The 17,855-nt window shown below is 45.2% G+C and overlaps 1 protein-coding gene across 6 annotated transcripts in view; it reads right to left on the bottom strand.

Annotated features, from left to right (window-relative positions):
* Positions 1-17,552, bottom strand: part of CDCP1 (CUB domain containing protein 1) — a 132,553-nt gene extending 115,001 nt beyond the window's left edge. The window contains exon 1 of one of the 6 annotated variants that reach the window (XM_033930324.1): positions 17,511-17,552. Coding sequence is in view for 2 of the 6 variants with exons in the window: in XM_033930322.1 (XP_033786213.1) it covers positions 16,571-16,646 (76 nt within the window). In the remaining 4 variants the exon portion in view is untranslated. The other 5 variants (XM_033930323.1, XM_033930327.1, XM_033930325.1 and 2 more) reach the window with 5 other exon arrangements.
* Between the last annotated feature and the right edge of the window lie 303 nt (positions 17,553-17,855).

Below are 17,855 nucleotides of genomic sequence, written 5' to 3'. Positions count from 1 at the left end.
AAGTGCCTCGGTGTAAACGCCTACCTCGAAAAGGGGAGGGGCCTGAGGCATCTGAGCCAATCAGGGACTTCCTTAGGAAGGAGCCTAAGGAAGACCCTGATTGGCCAAAACAAATAAATTGATTGTTATATCAAAGTTGATGACAATGATTTGGCAAACGTGAGCACCTATGAGCTAAATGATTTTTTTTAATAGTTGGGCTTCTTTTATAGAATCAGGACGTAAATCCTTAAGATCTTATATGTCGCTTGTTAGACATTTTCCTTCAGCAAAAGGTATACGATATTCTAGGATCTTCAAAAACTCCTTTGGCTTCCAAGCAGTTCAATGCTGGAATTTTCTTACAGTCACATCTTAACTCACTTTTCAGACACTCATTGAAAGCTTTTTTATTTCAGAAATACAGTATTTGAGATGATTTGTTTATACTTCATTGAGCCTCTGGTACTAACTATATTGCTACCTCGGTTTTATACCTTGCAGGATACGGCAGAATATAAATTCCAAATTAAATTAGATTAGATTTATAGTCCTACTCTGTATATTTTAAAATTAACTTTACAGGTACAAAAATTCATCAGAAATGGATGTCATACACAAGCCGAAGGGTTCTTCTCAGAAGCTAAGGCATTTGACAACTCTGAGGAAGTGTCAGAAGCACAAGTCACCAGCCCTTTCTTTTAAATCACTCACTTTCCTGTCATTACTAGTTTTCAGGCAGAACACTATGCATATACTTCCTTGTTTTACTGATTAGAATGAATAATATCTCAGTGCAAGAATACGTAATCAAAGAACCCTATGACACTAACAGACAGAAGGAAGATGGAGAAACCAAGCTAATAATAGTTTACCTTTTTATGGAGCAGTTTAGGGAACTAGCCTGAAAAGCATCAAAAAGGTGTTTAGGAGAACAAACACTGCCCATTATGGCCTTGGAGATTATTTAATTCAAAGCAGCAGAAACAGGAAATCACAGTGACCCACCATAAAAAACATTAGAACATTTTGTACCAAAACTCATAAAATATGACAGCCTCACAGGCAGAACTCTGGGTTTCTGTCCCAAAAATATCTAAGAAAAAAGGACCATGTAAATTAAATTATTAATTTATAGAGCATGTACAGTTGGGCAGACTGGATGGACCATTCGGGTCTTTATCTGCTGTCATTTACTATGTTACAGAATTGTTGAACACGGGTGCGAGTGAGAGGGAAAGAGATGGTGTACATGGGGAAAGGAAGAAAGAAGAGAACTGTTAGACATGGTGATGGGAGAGGACTGAGGTAGAAATGTTGGATGTGGTGGTGGAGAGGGAACAGTAGGACAGATGGAAAGAGATGCGAGAGGGAGGAATGTTGGACATGGTGGTGGAGGGAATAGAGGAAGAGATGTGGCACGGTGCTGGAGAGGGGTGATAGGCATAGGCAGCGGAACACTTTTTTGTTTGGGGGGGCCCAAAATCTCCACCCCCATAATAATGATAGTATTTATTGTAATACCATTTTTTCCATTCATTTTTCTATATATACATACAATATAATCTTATTAACAATACATAATGGTTAAACACAAAATTAAACTACACAAAGAACACTGTATGCTTCTCAACATTCATTCCTACCAGAACACCTGGCCTCGGTCACACAAGCAGAACCTCTATGCAAACACAAGACCACAACTAAAAGTACTAATATACACAAATGAAACCCTAAGATGCCAGACTCTACATGCATTATAACACTTGAGAAATAGAAAGAAATTAATTTCTTCCTGAACAGTACAGAATATAGACAGCAGATATAAATTCTCAGAACCGACACATTCCAATCAGTAAATTGAAAATAAAATCATATTCCCTACCTTTGTTGTCTGGTGATCTAATCATATTTTCCCAATCTCTGGTTGCACTTCTTTCTGTCTGTGTTCTTGTGTTTCCATGGCCTTCTTATCCATTTGCTGTTTTTCTCTCCTTCTTCACTTTCTGCCCTACATTCATCTTTGACATTAACTTTTAACATTCAAATTTCTTTCATTTTTCTGCTTTCTTCTCAAAATCTACTTTTCCGTGTCTTTCCTTCCCATCTATCCATGCATATCATCTTCTCTCTCTTTCTTCTCCCCTATTCCCATCTATTGCATAAGAAGCATTTCTTCTATCTCTCTTCTCTGCCACACCCATTGCTATGCACCATCTCCTCCCTCTCTCTTCCCCCTTCCCCTCCATCCCTGTGCACCATCTTCTACCTCTCTCTCCAGTGGTCTGACATCAGTCTTCCCCCTTACACCCTCATATGGTCTAGCATCTTTCTCCTTCCCTCCCTCTTCCCAAGGTCTAACATCTCTCTCCTCTCCTTCCTGCAATCTGGTATCTTTCTTCTCTCCTTCCTTTATCTGGTCTGGCATCTCTCTTTCCCTTTCCAGTGGTCTGACAACTCTCTCTCCTGCCATCACCCTTCTCCGGAATCTGAAATCTCTCACTTTTTTGAGTCATCCCTCCCAGTGTAATATTTTTCTTTCCCTCCTCTCCACCACTATCATGTATAACAATTCTCCATCTTCTTCCTTTCCCCATCTCTCTTTCCCTCCCACTCCATGTACCTATGCACAATTTTCTTTTTTCTCTTCCCTCCCCCACTGGCAGCATCTCTCTTTCCCTCACTTCCCAGCACCTCATCCATGCATCATCTGTCCTTCCCAACCTCCTCCCAGCCTGTGCAACCTCTGTCCTTCCCTGTCTCCCACCAGCCTGTGCAACATCTGTACTTCCCAACCCCCTCCCAGCCTGAGCAACATCTGTACTTCCCTGCCTTTCCACATGCCCTCCCATACCATATCTCTCCCTTTCCAACTATCCTCCTATTCTATACATCTTCCTCTACACCACCCCCAGGTCCACCATCTCTATCATTCTCTTTCTGTCTTCCCTTCATGTATCTTATTCCCCTTTACTTCACAGCACCCCACGTCCAACTACTCTCTTTTTCTATCCCTCCAGACCACTGCCCACTAGTTCCCCATGTTTCTGGCCCTATAAGTCCTTCACCTTCACTCCCCACCTGGCACGTCTTAAAAAAACCCAAAAAAGCAACCAGTCCTGGGAGCTTCCTGGCTCCGCATGTCCTCCCCTTCACCTCCGTTCACGTTTTTGCTACAGGGGAATGCTGGCTGCGGTAGCGATTCTGAAACGGCCTCCATCACGTTCCTTGTGCCACGGTCAGTCCAGGCTGAAAAAGGAAGTTGTGTCATTGGGGGTGGAAAGCAGCACAAGGAACACAGGGAGTCCGCAGGCTGCGTTTCACTGTCGGTGTTGAAGGCGACATTGGACCGGCACACATAGCCGCCCTGTTCGCACCCACCCATTCCCTCCTAACGCCAGCCCTGCTGCTCTGGACTTCCCCACACCTGCCTCCCCACACCTGCCTCCCCACCCCCCCTCCCAGGTCGCTATTATTTTAAATGTTATGGCAGCCACGGTGCTGAATCCACCAGAGGAGACTTCTAACCTCGGCCTGCCCCAGAACTCTTCATGCAGCAGCCGCCCGCCTAGGCAGGAACAGGAAATTGCTACTGCATGAAGAGTTCTGGGGTAGGCCAAGGTTAGAAGTCTCATTTAGTGGATGCTGTGCCGCAGCTGCCGGAACATTTAAAATAATAGCAATCCGGGGTGGGGGCAGGCAGGCAGGTATGGGGAAGTCTGTAGCTGATGGTGACGCTGGGGGGAGGGAGGAAGAAAGGAAGAGGAGGAACCAAAGCATCGGCAATTTTTGGGGAAGCCACAGCACCTGTGGCCACCCCTGTTCCGACGCCTATGGTGATAGGAGAAATGTTGGGCAGGGGCAAAAGATGTTGCACACAGTATGGGAGATAAGAGAGGGAGAAATGCTGGATGTGGCAGTAGAGGGAGTTGGAGAGATGCACCCTGGATTCCTCTCTCTCTCTTTCCCCACTCCCATTGCAGCAAGGGAGCTAAAGAGAGATGGTGGACAGTGAAAGAGAGGGAGATGTTAAACATGGGGGTGAAATAGAGAGGAATAAATAATGTGCAGGGATGGGGAGGGGAAAATGAGTGTACTTAGTGTAATTTAATTTTGTGGTTACCATTAAGTTTTATTAATAAGATTATATTGTGTGTACTGTAAATGAAAAATGAATGGAATAAATGGCATTTGCAATTAGTACTATTATTATTGGGGCAGGGTCTGGGGCTGAGCCTAGAGTGAAGCTTTTAGACCCCCCCAATGAAAAAAACATTCCGCTGCCTACGCATATTTCTCAGCAAAATTTCTTATTTTTTTCAATGGAAAAATATCAAAAAGCACATGTGTTAAAACCATGTCTTCAACGTCTACATTAAAGTGCATCTTATGTGCGTTCGTTGAAAGCTGCTAATTAGAGAATGACACAGGGAAAAAAAAAATTTGTCCCTCGTCTCCGCCCCATCCCCATGAGCTCGTCCCTGTCCCATCCCCGCAAGCTCAGTTCCCGTCAGCTCGGTCCCCATCCCCGCAAACCATCTGATCCCATCCACACAAGCCTTGAATAGTTTTATACTGAACTTATTTTCTTAAAGTAGAAAAAGAAACAATATTATGTACAATTCCAGGAACAATTGTTGTCCTTTCAGGCAGCCTCATGGATTAAGGATCTGACGCAAATATTTACACTTTCAAATTCGTATCAACAATTTCGACGTGCTTTAAAGACGCATCTTTTTATAGAATCTTTTGGAAGTTAGAATCTTTTATTCATTTGTATTGCTAAGCTCTCTGAATCGCATAGAACTTAATGGTATTTGCGGTATACAAGTGAGTTTTTTATGTTATGCTATGTTATGTTATAAATCAAAGTTCTGGCTGCTGAACTAAAGAAAGATGTTCAGCTTGCAGGGCTTTGTTTATAAATTTTTGTCAACACAACTAATATACTACTTTATCCTACAGCAAAAAATAAATAAATAAATAGAATTTTTTTCTCTGCCTTTGTCTGGTTTCTGCTTTCCTCATCTTCTCCTCATTCATTTCCTTCCATCCACTGTCTGCCTTCTCTCTGCCTCTTACATTTGCTCTGTTACTGTGCCTCTCCCTTCCATCTCTCCCTCCACTCCCCCCCAGTCTGGCATCTCTGTCTTCTTCCCTTCCAGTGTCTTCTCCCCATTCTCTCGTCCCCATTTCCCTTCAGGGTCTGTTCATTTCCACCCCTTCAGCACCCCTAGTGCGGTCGGTGCATCTCCCTCCCTTCCCCTTACCTTCATGGCGCATTTTAATTTAATTTGATCAAGCAGCTTGAGCCTGAAGTCGCATGTGTCTGCAAAAGCTTCTCCTCTGACAGAACCAAAGTTGCGTCAGAGGAAAAGCTGCCGCAGTTGCATGCGACTTCAGGATTGGGCTGCTTGAACAAATTAAATTAAAACACACCATGAAGGTAAGGGGAAAGGAGGGAGGAAGATAGATGCAGCAGCAGTGATCAGTAGGTAGAAAGGAGGGCGAAAGATGCGACGGCGTTAGGGAAGGAGGGAGGGGGCTGCATGCGATCGGTGACCACGCGCATACTCTCCCTTAACTGCGGAGACAAGGCCATTCATCACTCCACAGGGCGGTGGATGGCCTTGTCCCCATACCCACGGTGAGCATTTTCTTTTTCCCCACCGTTTCGGCGGGTTACCCGTGGCTACTGGCAGCTAGCCACGGGTAACAGCCATCGTGTCATTTTCTACTGCCAATTGCATAATTTGCTGGTAGTTCTCTGCCCCTCTCTTCCATCCATTAGCATTTGCACGTCTATAATTGACACATGCGTGCCTACGACTTAGCATTTCCTGGTCCATGCACATAATTATGCCTCTTTCCATGAATTATTCTGCGTATGTGTCAATCGCTTTCTCCAGCGACTGATCGGATGGGATTTCTGTGGACCTCTGCAAATCTCATTTGAATGTGAGGTTCTTTGGGCATCGCTCGTCATTTTGAAATCAGCCCTAGAGCAACCCAAGGGATTATAACAGCAATTTTAGACAATTGGGGCCTAAGTAGCTTGCCCAAGGTCACAAAGAGACACAGTGGGAATTGAACCCAGTTTGCTAGGACTAAAGTCTGCTGCACTAATCATTAGGCTACTCCTCCATACCACACTAAGCACCGAGTACAGTGAAGTGAAGGACTACAAAAATCTTCCATAAAACACAACACAGCAACAAAAGGGAATTCCCACAAAATGCCCATCACTACCACCACTTCTTAACTATACAGATACCCAATAACAGAGAGAGAAAAACGCCTGAAACAAAACAGAGCAATATGTAAGGGAATAAAGAAGCTAAAAGACAAACTAGTTGGTGAAGGGCCTGGGAGGAAGCCATCGCAAGTTGGTTATGGGCCCACATACCCACAAACTTGACACCATTGAGAACATTCTCCTAAATATTGTTTCTGGTTCCCTGGTAACCGAGGTTTTTTTGCGAGTCTAACATTAAACACATTACTTAACTTTAACTCCCAATGGAGGCTCTGCCATTTCACTTTAAAAGCTTTTTCAGGGGTCATGTTTCTTAGATATTGTTGCAATATATACATACAACTTTTTCATGTATTTAAAGATGCAGTTTATTCACGGTTGTCACCTTATTTAAATTGACCTACTTAAATATCGTGGCTGAATGCTTCTTACTGTTCAGAGTTAAAGCTAACGGCCTCTTTTACAAAGCCGCGCTAGCAGCTGCTGTGCGGCAACAGCCCCAAAGCCCTTATAAAAGATGCTGTGTTTCCTTCTTTTAAAGATTATTCGTGTTGCTAGTTGATAAAAGGCAAATGCAATTTTTTTATCCTTTAGTGTTTGGTCTGCTCAGTATTGATTGATGGCTATTTACTGAGTTACTGGAGGTTTTTTTGGATATATATTAAGTTACATTTGTTATTTTAACCCACTCAGAAAAGACTTCTAATGGTCAGCAGTGTTCTCCCTAGGGCCTTTTAGCCGGCTAATTTAGATGACCGCCCGGCTAAATTCTGCTGCTGTCGCCACTGCTCAACATTTAAAAAAAAAAAAAAAAAAAAAACCGGCTTGGAGATTTCACGCCTTAGCCCGTAGCAAACTTATGCTCCGGGGCTCTAATGTGTGCGTGCCGGCTTCCCTTCTCTTCCCTCCGAATCCGGAAGTTATGTCCGGGAGGAGGAGGGAAGAGAAGGGAAGCCGGCACGCACATCTTAGAGCCCTGAAGCATGTGTTCGCTACAGGCGAAGGCAGGAGACAGGTCAGTGAAGCTTACAATTTGCTCATCTTGCTGCCGGGTCCTGCCTACTTTCTGTTTCCGCGAAGGCAGGACCTAGCAGCATTTCCCCCAATAAGTCGATCGCGATCTTGGGCCGATCAGCCTTCCTCTCCGACGGCAGAATTGACAGGGAGAGGAATGCTGGTCGGCCCAAAGCAGGGAGAGCTTGGGGCCACGGCGGCTTTGGGGCCTGTTATCCAATGGCGGTGACTTGGGGGCCTGTTCCCCAATGGCAGCAGCATTGGCAGTGGCTTGGGGGAGGGCAAGGAGAAAGAAAGAAAGAGGGCAGGCAGGGAGACAGAAGGAAAGAAAAGAAACTGAAAAAAAGAAAGGGGGCATGAAGAGAGAAAGAAAGGGCAGGGAGAGGGAATGAGGTCTGGAGGAGAGGAACCATACAGGCTGAAAGAAGGGAAGAAAGATTGGATGCACAGTCAGAAGAAGAAAGTACAAACCACTCATGAAATCACCAGACAAGGTAGGAAAAACGATTTTATTTTAAATTTATTGATCAAAATGTGTCTGAATTTATATCTGCTGTCTATATTTTACACTATGGTCCCCTTTTACTAAACCGCAATAATGTTTTTTTAGCGCAGGGAGCCTATGAGCGTCGAGAGCAGCGCTGGGCATTCAGCGCAGCTCCCTGCGCTAAAAACTGCTATTGTGGTTTAGTAAAAAAGGAGGGGGTATTTTTGTATGATTGTTACTGAGGTGACAGTGCATAGAGTCATCTGCTTTGACTTCTTTGAAAAAACTCCGGAATAGGAATGATAATTAACATTTTCTATGCGTACAGTATGCTTTATGTTTTTTGAAAATTTTATTTCTGGTAGATCATTTTGACTTGGTCATTTTAAAAGTAGCTCGCAAGCTCAAAAAGTGTGGGCATCCCTGCTCTAGAACATCGCTCCTTAGTTTTATCAAGTGGTGCAGTGAGGGGCCAGCACTTTACATCTTATCTCCTCATTCTTTCTTTTTTCTCCTCATGTACAGCACGGTTCTTTATTCTAAGCAGCTCTGGCACTAACAGTACTACAGGTGCCTTATGCTACTTTCACTACCATTTGCAGTCAGGTTCGGCATTTTTCACTTTCCCGAGTGCTGTGGTTTTATTCTTTGGTTTTAATAGAAGCTTATTTGAACAATAATTTAGATCTTTCCCAGGTTTCACTTTTCATCTACCCGGTAGGCTTGTCTTTGAGCTACTATCGGCTTATGTTTTCAAGATACACTCTGTATTATCAGCTGTTCATTTCCCATATGTTTACTTTTGCCCTGTTTAGGTCTATATAGTCTAGGCATACTGTTTGTAACCAGCCATCATTTTAAGTATGTATATGCCCTATTTTAGGGGGGGAGGGGGTTAAGTTCTTTTAGCATGTTATTTCATTAATTCTGAGTTCGGTGTTAAAATATGTTGTTCTTGGTTTTTGTTTTTTTTAATATTTTATTAAATTACAACAGTGTAATATATTTGGTTAAAAGTATCAAGTTCTTACAGAAAATACACCATTTCATATAAATAGTATATAGAACTATAACTATATCCCCCCTACTAACAATAAGTGATAATACTAAACAACTTTATTACTATAACTAGTCTTTAAGCCCGTTACATTAACGGGTGCTAGAATATGTGTGTGTGTGTCTGTATTTATTTCTTTCTCTCTCTCCTTAGCCTATTTCTGTATTTCTTTCTTTCTGTCTTTCTTTTTCCTCGGCTGTCCACCACCACCCCTTGCCTGCTCCCCCTGTCCATTCTCCCTTCCTTTTTCTTCCCCTGTCTCCACCACCACCCCTTCACTGCTCCCCTTATCCAGCAGCAGCTCTTCTCCCTTTAACTCCCTCCTGTCCAGCAGCACCTCTTTCCTGCTCCCCTTGTCCAGCAGTAGGCCTCCCTCCTTCTTTTGCTCCCCCCTATCCATCAGCACCTCTTCCCCTGTCCAGCAGTACTTATTTTCTGTTCCCCTTGTCCAGCAGTAGGCCTCCCTTCCTTTTTCTGCCCCCCCTGTCCAGTAGCACCTCTTTTCTACTCCCCCTGTCCAGAAGAGGCAATGAGAATAATGAAATAACTGCCATTACAACAAATTTAGGTTTCTTTTTAATTTTTTTTGCATAAAAGTTAAGTAGTTTTTGTACTCGGTTATTTTATATTACAGTATTCCAAAGGTGGAAACTACCTATTAAACTATATTGTGTCTATTTTACTATACTTATCTATACTTATCTCTTTCATACCTTTTGTTTTCTTTACTGTTTTCTGTGGTGTTAGGTTATCTTGGTGAACTCATTTCCCTCTTCCCCACTTGGCTAGTATACGTAAGTTTCAGGAGCAGGATTAGAGCTTAGGAGGGAAAGAAAACCTAGGATGGTACCTCCATATTGTAAAGGCTTTGAATAGCCCAATAGAACCTATGATAATAGAAGGGAGTCTACTTAAAGGGGATTGAGTGTTCCAGTGAGTTGGGCTCCCTTTCTCTACCCAGGAAGTTTAATGATCCAATCACAGAGAAGGGGGAGGAGATATGTTAGTTCCCCTGTAACAGCGGTCTCAAACTTATCTCCGTTCACATCTGCCCTCCGCCGAAAGCCGCCGCGGCCTGCAGACACCAACAGCCTCTGCGGCCTGCTCCGACTCCCTCCTCGCCGTCGCTTGCCGTCCCCCCTCTCCCCCGATGAAGCTTGATGCGTTTCGGCAGCCTCCTGTCTGCCGGCCGCCCTGGTCCCCGGCCCGTTGGACAGAGGAGCCACAGCGGGCGGGTGAGCAGGCAAGAAGGAAGATGCTGGCAGGTGTGCCTGTGCCCCCCCCCCCTCCGAATCTGGCGGTGAGTGCAGGCAAGTGGGGAGTTGCTCCGTGTTCTGGCCGGCCTCCGTGTTCGAAAATCGAATTCGGCACGGAGGCACACCTCACGGTGCCAGGAATCACGGAGTTTCAAGAGCGCATGCGCACTCTAGGGTTTTATTATTATAATAGTTTTTAAGCCCGTTACATTAACGGGTGCTAGAATATGTATGTGTGTGTGTGTGTGTGTCTGTATTTCTTTCTTTCTCTCTCTCTCCTTAGCCTATTTCTATATTTCTTTCTGTCTTTCTTTTTCCTCGGCTGTCCACCACCACCCCTTGCCTGCTCCCCCTGTCCATTCTCCCTTCCTTTTTCTTCCCCTATGTCCACCACCATCCCTTCACTGCTCCCCTTATCCAGCAGCAGCCCTTCTCCCTTTGTTTTAACTCCCCCCTGTACAGCAGCACCTCTTTCCTGCTCCCCTTGTCCAGCAGTAGGCCTCCCTTCATTTTTCTGCCGCCCCTGTCCATCAGCACCTGTTTTCTACTCCCCCTGTCCAGCAGTAGGCCTCCCTTCCTTTTTTTGCTCCCCCCTGTCCATCAGCACTTCTTCCCCTGTCCAGCAGTACCTCTTTTCTGTTCCCCTTGTCCAGCAGTAGGCCTCCCTTCCTTTTTCTGCCCCCCCCCGTCCATCAGCACCTCTTCCCCTGTCCAGCAGTACCTCTTTTCTGTTCCCCTTGTCCAGCAGTAGGCCTCCATTCCTTTTTTTTGCACCCCCCGGTCCATCAGCACCTCTTCCCCTGTCCAGCAGCACCTCTTTCTTGCTCCCCCTGTCCAGCAGTACGCCTCCCTTCCTTTTTCTTCCCCCCCTGTCCATAGGCACCTTTTCCCATGTCCAGCAGCACCTCTTTCCTGCTCCCCCTGTCCAGAAGAGGCAATGAGAATAATGAAATAACTGACATTACAACAAATTTAGGTTCCTTTTTAAATTTTTTTGCATAAAAGTTAAGTAGTTTTTGTACTCAAGTTATTTTATATTACAGTATTCCAAAGGTGGAAACTACCTTTTATAGTTCAATTAAACTATATTGTGTCTATTTTACTATACTTATCTATACTTATAATCTCTTTCATACCTTTTGTTTTCTGTACTTGTTTTATGTGGTGTTAGGTTATCTTGGTGAACTAATTTCCCTTTTCCCCACTTGGCTAGTATAAGTGAGTTTCAGGAACGGGATTAGAGCTTAGGAGGGAAAGAAAACCTAGGATGGTACCTCCATATTGTAAAGACTTTGAATAGCCCAATAGAACCTATGATAATAGAAGGGAGTCTACTTAAAGGGGATTGAGTGTTCCAGTGAGTTGGGCTCCCTTTCTCTAAACAGGAGGTTTAATGATCCAATCACAGAGAAGGGGAAGGAGAGATGTTAGTTCCCCTGTAACAGCGGTCTCAAACTTATCTCCGTTCGCGTCAGCCCTCCATCGAAAGCTACCACGGCCTGCAGGCACCAACAGCCTCTGCGGCCTGCTCCGACTCCCTCCTCGCCATCGCTTGCCGTCCCCCCTCCCCCGATGAAGCTTGATGCGTTTCGGCAGCCTCCTTTCTGCCGGCCGCCCTGGTCCCCAGCCCGTTGGAGAGAGGAGCCGAGGCGGGCGGGTGAGCAGGCAAGAGGGAAGATGCTGGCAGGTGCGCCTGTGCCCCCCCCCCCTCCGAATCAGCAGCAGCAGTAAGGCGGCACTCTGGTGGTGAGTGACGGCGAGTGGGGAGTTGCTCCGTGTTCTGGCCTGCCTCCATGTTCGAAAATCGAATTCGGCAAGGAGGCACACCTCACGGCGCCAGGAATCACAGAGTTTCAAGAGCGCATGCGCGCTCTAGGGTTTTATTATTAGATAGATAGATAGATAGCAATATTTCATTTCCATTTTTCCAGTATCTTTCCCTCCCCTACCCTTCTCCCGCCAGCATCCGAGACCGCTTACTGTCTACAAAAAAACTGTTTTTCTGTAGACAGTAAGCGGTCTCAGATGCTGGCGGTATATAGTAGAGATTAAGCCTTGAAAAAGCTGTTCAAGCGAAACATGTCGGCACTGACATCCCTAGCCAGAGACCACTTAATTACAAGCTAAGTACTGGTTTAACCGTTGGAAAAGTTATAAAATAGAAAGTATAAGTAAATTAAAAATTAAGCTCTTTAATAAGATTAAAGACAAAAGATCCAATGAAGATTAGATACATAAAGCTTAGGACAATGAGAAATATTGAGTCCTGAGTGGTGCCGCTGAGGGTCTTTACAAAGGTTTGTGATAATAGCAGGGGAAAAATCATTCTCTGCTAAAATTTGAACTTTTATAATTTATACATCCTTAGAAAATAGATAAGAGTTGCAAGTGATTGACTAAACATACATATACACACACCTTTATTAGGTTAAAAATTGTATTAATTCTCATTTAAAACTAAATATCCATTGTGAAAACCATTCCATCGCATGACATATTTTTGAACCTATTTCTGTACTGTATGCAAAGCTTAAGTGATCTCTTACTGGCTGAACCACATGCCAGACTTTAAAATTCATAATCACAGTTGCTCATGCTGCTTGGTGGAGCTGATATTATGCAATGCCCTACCTAAGTTTTGATAAATCCACATGACATGACATGACACACTTCTTTATGCAGATGCAACCTAAAAGGCTTGACCCACTTTAACATTCCTGCCATCACGGAACCTCTTTATTAAAGTGCAAGAAAGTTTTGCAGGTACCAAATGTTGAATTGTCAAGATTAATGCAGTGTGACTGTCAGAAGCATCCCCAGCATTCTTCCATACAGTTAACACAGAAAATATTTCTTTCACCATACGTACACGGCATTGTGGATGCTGCTGCTAAAAAATGGTTAGTGGTCTTTGTCATAAAGCCTATGGGGACAGACTTATAGACCTCAATATATATACTCTGAAAGATAGGGGGATATGATGGAGACTTAAATATCTCCATGGCATTAATGTATACGGGGTGAGCCTTTTTAAAATGAAGGAAACCTCCAGAATGAGAGAGAGCATAGGATGAAGTTAAGAATAATCTAAGGCAGTGTCTCGCAAACTTTTCCGTCCGGTGGCACACTAAAACCAGTGCCCCGGCCGGAAGGCGCCCGGCATACACTGAGGCCCATCTGGCTGCGACCCCGCCGTTACAGGGTTCCTGGAGATGCAGGGAGAAGAGGAGACGCGCCGGCCAGGAGAGTCAGCTGTGCCAGCGAGAGGCACGTCCTGTAGGCAGGCAGCCGGTGTGGACAACCCTCCTCCTCGCCAGTGTGTCGCGGCACACCAGAAATCTCAGGAGGCACACAGTTTGCGATACAATGATCTAAGGAAATACTTTTTTTTTTTACAGAAAGGGTGGTAGATGCAAGGAATAGTCTTCCAGTAAAAGTGGTAGAGACAAAGATGTCTAAATTCAAGAAAGCGTGGGACAGGCATGTGGGATCTCTTAGAGCAGGGCTGCCTAAGTCCGGTCCTCGAGATCTACTGGCAGGCCAGGTTTTCTGGATATCCACAATGAACATGCATGAGAGAGATTTGTATACCAAGAAGGCAGTGCAGGCAAATCTCTCTCATGCATACTCATTGCAGATATCCAGAAAATCTGGTCTGCCAGTAGATCTCGAGGACTGGATTTGGGCAGCCCTGTCTTAGAGAGAGGAGGAGACAGTGGATGCTGCAGATGGGCAGACTTAATGGTCTATTCACATTATTTGCTACATTAACCATAGGGTGCAGTCCCAGCCCATTTGCCACTTCCACATAGCTAAAAGTCGATTGTTAGCAAATACAGTGGTGCCTCACACAACGAACTTAATTCGTTCCAGGAGCAAGTTTGTTATGCGAAAAGTTCGTTATGTGAAACGCGTTTTCCCATAACAATACATGTAAAAAAAAATAATTCGTTCTGTAGCATAAAATATGCTAAGATGACATAAAAAAAGATAAATTTATCTTGTTAGAGCTGTTAGCATGATATAGAGGGGATATATGTGAAGGGGAGGGGAGACAGGGGTTTTGTTGATCCTTGCTGTGTATTATAATCACCCCCCACATACTCCCCAGTACCTTTTTTAATTCCTCCCATCTTTCCCAGCCAGTGGCGTACAGGCCAGAAGCGCAGAGATCAGGAGCAATTCCTCTGCACGCCTGTGTGGGCCCATGCCGATCTCCGAATGGCTGCAGTTAGTTCTTGTGAGTCCCGCGAGAGCTGGCTGCAGTTAGTTCTTGTGAGTCCCATGAGAGCTGACTGCAGCCATTCAGAGATCAGCGCAGGCCCAGGCGGCGGGGGGAGGTTTAAAAATATGCGGTGGCGGCGGGGGGAGGTTTAAAAATATGCGGTGGCGGCGGGGGGAGGTTTAACAATATGTGGTGGCGGCGGGGGGAGGTTTAACAATATGCGGTGGCGGCGGGGGGAGGTTTAAAAATATGCGGTGGCGGCGGGGGGAGGTTTGCGATGCAGCTCGGGCGACTTCGTTGTGTGAAACGAAGTCCGTTGTACGAATCAAGACAAGAAGTTCGTTGTGCGCAGCGTTCGCTGTGCGAGGCGGCCGTTATGCGAGGCACCACTGTACTAACATCTGTGGTAATAGCAAATGCGCCTTAATAAACAGCCCGCTCTATGTGTCCTACCCTGCAACAAACTGAATCAAAGTATAACAGTCTCCCTAAAACTGTGCTGAGGAATGGATATCAGACCAGGTGTGTTTCAGCTGGCTCTTACAACACTTCCCTGCTGACTCGGTGGCTGAGTCTTCACTCTTGAGCCACATGGCTTCCAATTCCGCCAGAAGTGTATGGTTTGAGTGCGAGGAGACACTGTAGTGAAGCCAAATGAGAGAGCTTCCACCAAGAACTGGCTGCACCTTTCAGGACAAACTGAATACCCAGCCCTTTCAAAGTGTCAGGCTTCAAGTTCAGCTAAGTGACATCCAAGAGGAATAAGAGAACTAGTCCACCCTACCATTTCTACCGTATAAAACGGCAAAAGGTGCTATATAAACCCACACTAATATTGCTCACACCTTTATCAGCTTACGGCAAAAGCACAAAATGCTATTGTTTGCAGAGCATATGCGCCATCCGTATAAAAGCATGACCTACCGCTGAACTCCAAAGAGGCAGAGCAGGATTAAGCCTTCAGCTGAACTTAGGGGCTCCTTTTACAAAGGTGCGCAAGGCCTTAATGCGCGCTATCCCGAGCACACTATCCACTAGGTATGTGGGGGGTGATTATAATACACAGCAAGGATCAACAAAACCCCTGTCTCCCCTCCCCTTCACATATATCCCCTCTATATCATGCTAACAGCTCTAACAAGATAAATTTATAGCGCGCGGTAATTTTGTGCGTGCGCTAAAAACCCTAGCACACCTTCGTAAGTTTGAAAACCAATAAAGATTAATTAAAAACTAACTCAAAAACACAAATGGAGGAAAAATATATGTACTGCCTTCTAATAAGGAAGCGTGAAATAAATCAAAATAATAAAAAAACATTTAAAAAAAGAAAATATTTTTAATTGATACCTATGCTTAATTTTTACAAAGGAAGTTAGGCAAACTACTGAATTGCCCCCTCCCCCACCAAACATTTTAATCTCCCACAAACAGAGCCCACATGGTTTGGAAAACCATTAGAGGCAGCAGCTCTTTCAAATCTTCCCAGTAATTGGAGGACAAACCGACCTCTGTGGAGAGCGAGACTCCGGCCCCCACCTCCCTCAACTCCAGATTTATTCATTTATTATACTGCCGAGGGCTTGCTTAAGCTATCTTGGGCGCACACTTTACAGCAGTGGTCTCAAACTCGTGGCCCAGGGGCCACATGCGGCCCGCCAGGTACTATTTTGAGGCCCTCGGTATGTTTAGCATAATCACAAAAGTAAAATAAATCAGTTTCTTGATCATATGTCTCTTTACCTATAAATTACAATATTATTATTAAGACTTAGCCAAAAGGAAAGATTTATAAACTATAAAAAGAGTTTTACCTCATGAAAAATTGTCATTTCTTTAATAAGACATTAACTATTTTTTTCTGAGGCCCTCCGAGTACCTACAAATCCAAAATGTGGCCCTGCAAAGGGTTTGAGTTTGAGACCACTGCTTTACAGGGCCCCCCAAGCGTACGCCTGGTTCACCTGTGCCTTAATTGTGCTCTGCCACGAGGACATTCCCCTCCCTCCCACCCTTTACACGCACAAGGCGCGGGATTAAGCCGAAACTGTGCGCTCCTGGAAGCCTTTTCCCAGGCGAACAGACAAGCCGGAAAAAAGTCTTGTCTTCAGTTCCCTCCTTCCACCCAACTCGCCCTCAGTCCTTTCCCCTCCCCAACCTGAAGAGCACAAAGGTGCATTTACCCGCCTGAGAAAGAGAGCACAAAACAAGCCCCCCCCCAAGTCTCGAGGCCCACTCCGCAAACCCTCTCCCCCAGAGGTGGCCCGCGAGGACTTGCGCCCGGTTCTGCGCTTACCTATCCGCTGCCAGGCCTGGAAGAGTCCGCACAGCAGCAGCAGCAGTAGCCGCCCCGCACCTCCAGCTCCGCACATCTCTCCCGTCCCCGGCCGCCTTCACCAAACAGAAAACTTTTGGGCCTCCGGTGGGAACTGGCGTCCCAGGCCACGGTAAATGCGTCTTGATGCTGGTCTCTCTCTCTACCTGGGCGGCCCCACCTCTCCCCCGTCCCTCCCCGCTCGATAAAGTAAAACCCTCTGCACCGTCTCTGCAGGGAACAGCCGATGTTAGTCAGGATCAAGAGCTAAAAGGAGAATTGTTTAACCCTTCCGCCTCCGGTTTAACCTTTGGTAGCAGGTTCGGGGCTCTTTAACAAGGATCGCTTCTCCTAGAGCAAAGGTTCTCAACCCGACGTAAGAGCCAGACAGGTTTTCAGGACATCCAAAATGCGTATGCATGAGATAAATTTGCAAGCACTACCTCCACTGTCAGTACAGTAAATTTATCTCCTGCATATGCATTGTGGATATTCTTGAAAGCTTGACTGGCCAGGTGTGCTCCCAGGTTAAGGTTGGGAAGTACTGTTGAAGGAAAAAGGCTGTCACAAGGAGCAGGCCGAATGGGGGTGCAAGCAAACCTTCACTTCAGTCTTGTGCTTCCCCTTCCCTCTAGTTATGTTTCCGACCTGTAAGTCCTTCCTGCCATTTGGATAATTAAACTCAGGAATTACTACTCCCAGAGTAGTGTTACCATAAGTCAAGGGAAACCCGGATGTTCTCTTTTTAGAGGATTGTCCAGGTGCCCGGATGGGGTTTGGGGTGTTTTTTTTTCTTTTCTTTTTTCTTCAAAAAGGAGGAGTCTGTCCTGGTTTAGCCAACTCTGACTCTCCAACCTACTCCTCCCCAGCCGCTGCATTGAATTTTGGACAGCCGTCAGCAATGGCAACAAGGTGAGCTTACTGCCTTGGCCTGCTCTGCTCTGTTTCTCTGCAGCAATTTCCTGTTCCGGCGCAGGTGGGACCCGCAGAGAAGCGGGTGTGGATGGCACCGCAGCAGGGTCACGTGTGCTCTTTTCTGTCCTCAAATATGGTAACCCGATCCCATAGCAATTCTATGGAAACACATTATAACAATAATAATAATAACTATTTTTTCTATACCGCCATAATCTTGCGACATCTATGCGGTTCACAGTGAAGAGAGCTGTACAATCAGCGAATTACAGTACAAATAGGGAAAGATGTCACTGAGCAGTCAGTGATTATAGAGTATAGAATAGTAAGAATTATAGTATTTGTATGTATG

This window comes from Geotrypetes seraphini, chromosome 2, assembly GCF_902459505.1.
Source record: "Geotrypetes seraphini chromosome 2, aGeoSer1.1, whole genome shotgun sequence".
NCBI classification, from domain to species: Eukaryota; Metazoa; Chordata; class Amphibia; order Gymnophiona; family Dermophiidae; genus Geotrypetes; species Geotrypetes seraphini.
Note: the sequence above shows the minus strand (reverse complement) of the source record. Positions and strands in the feature narration are given on the sequence as shown.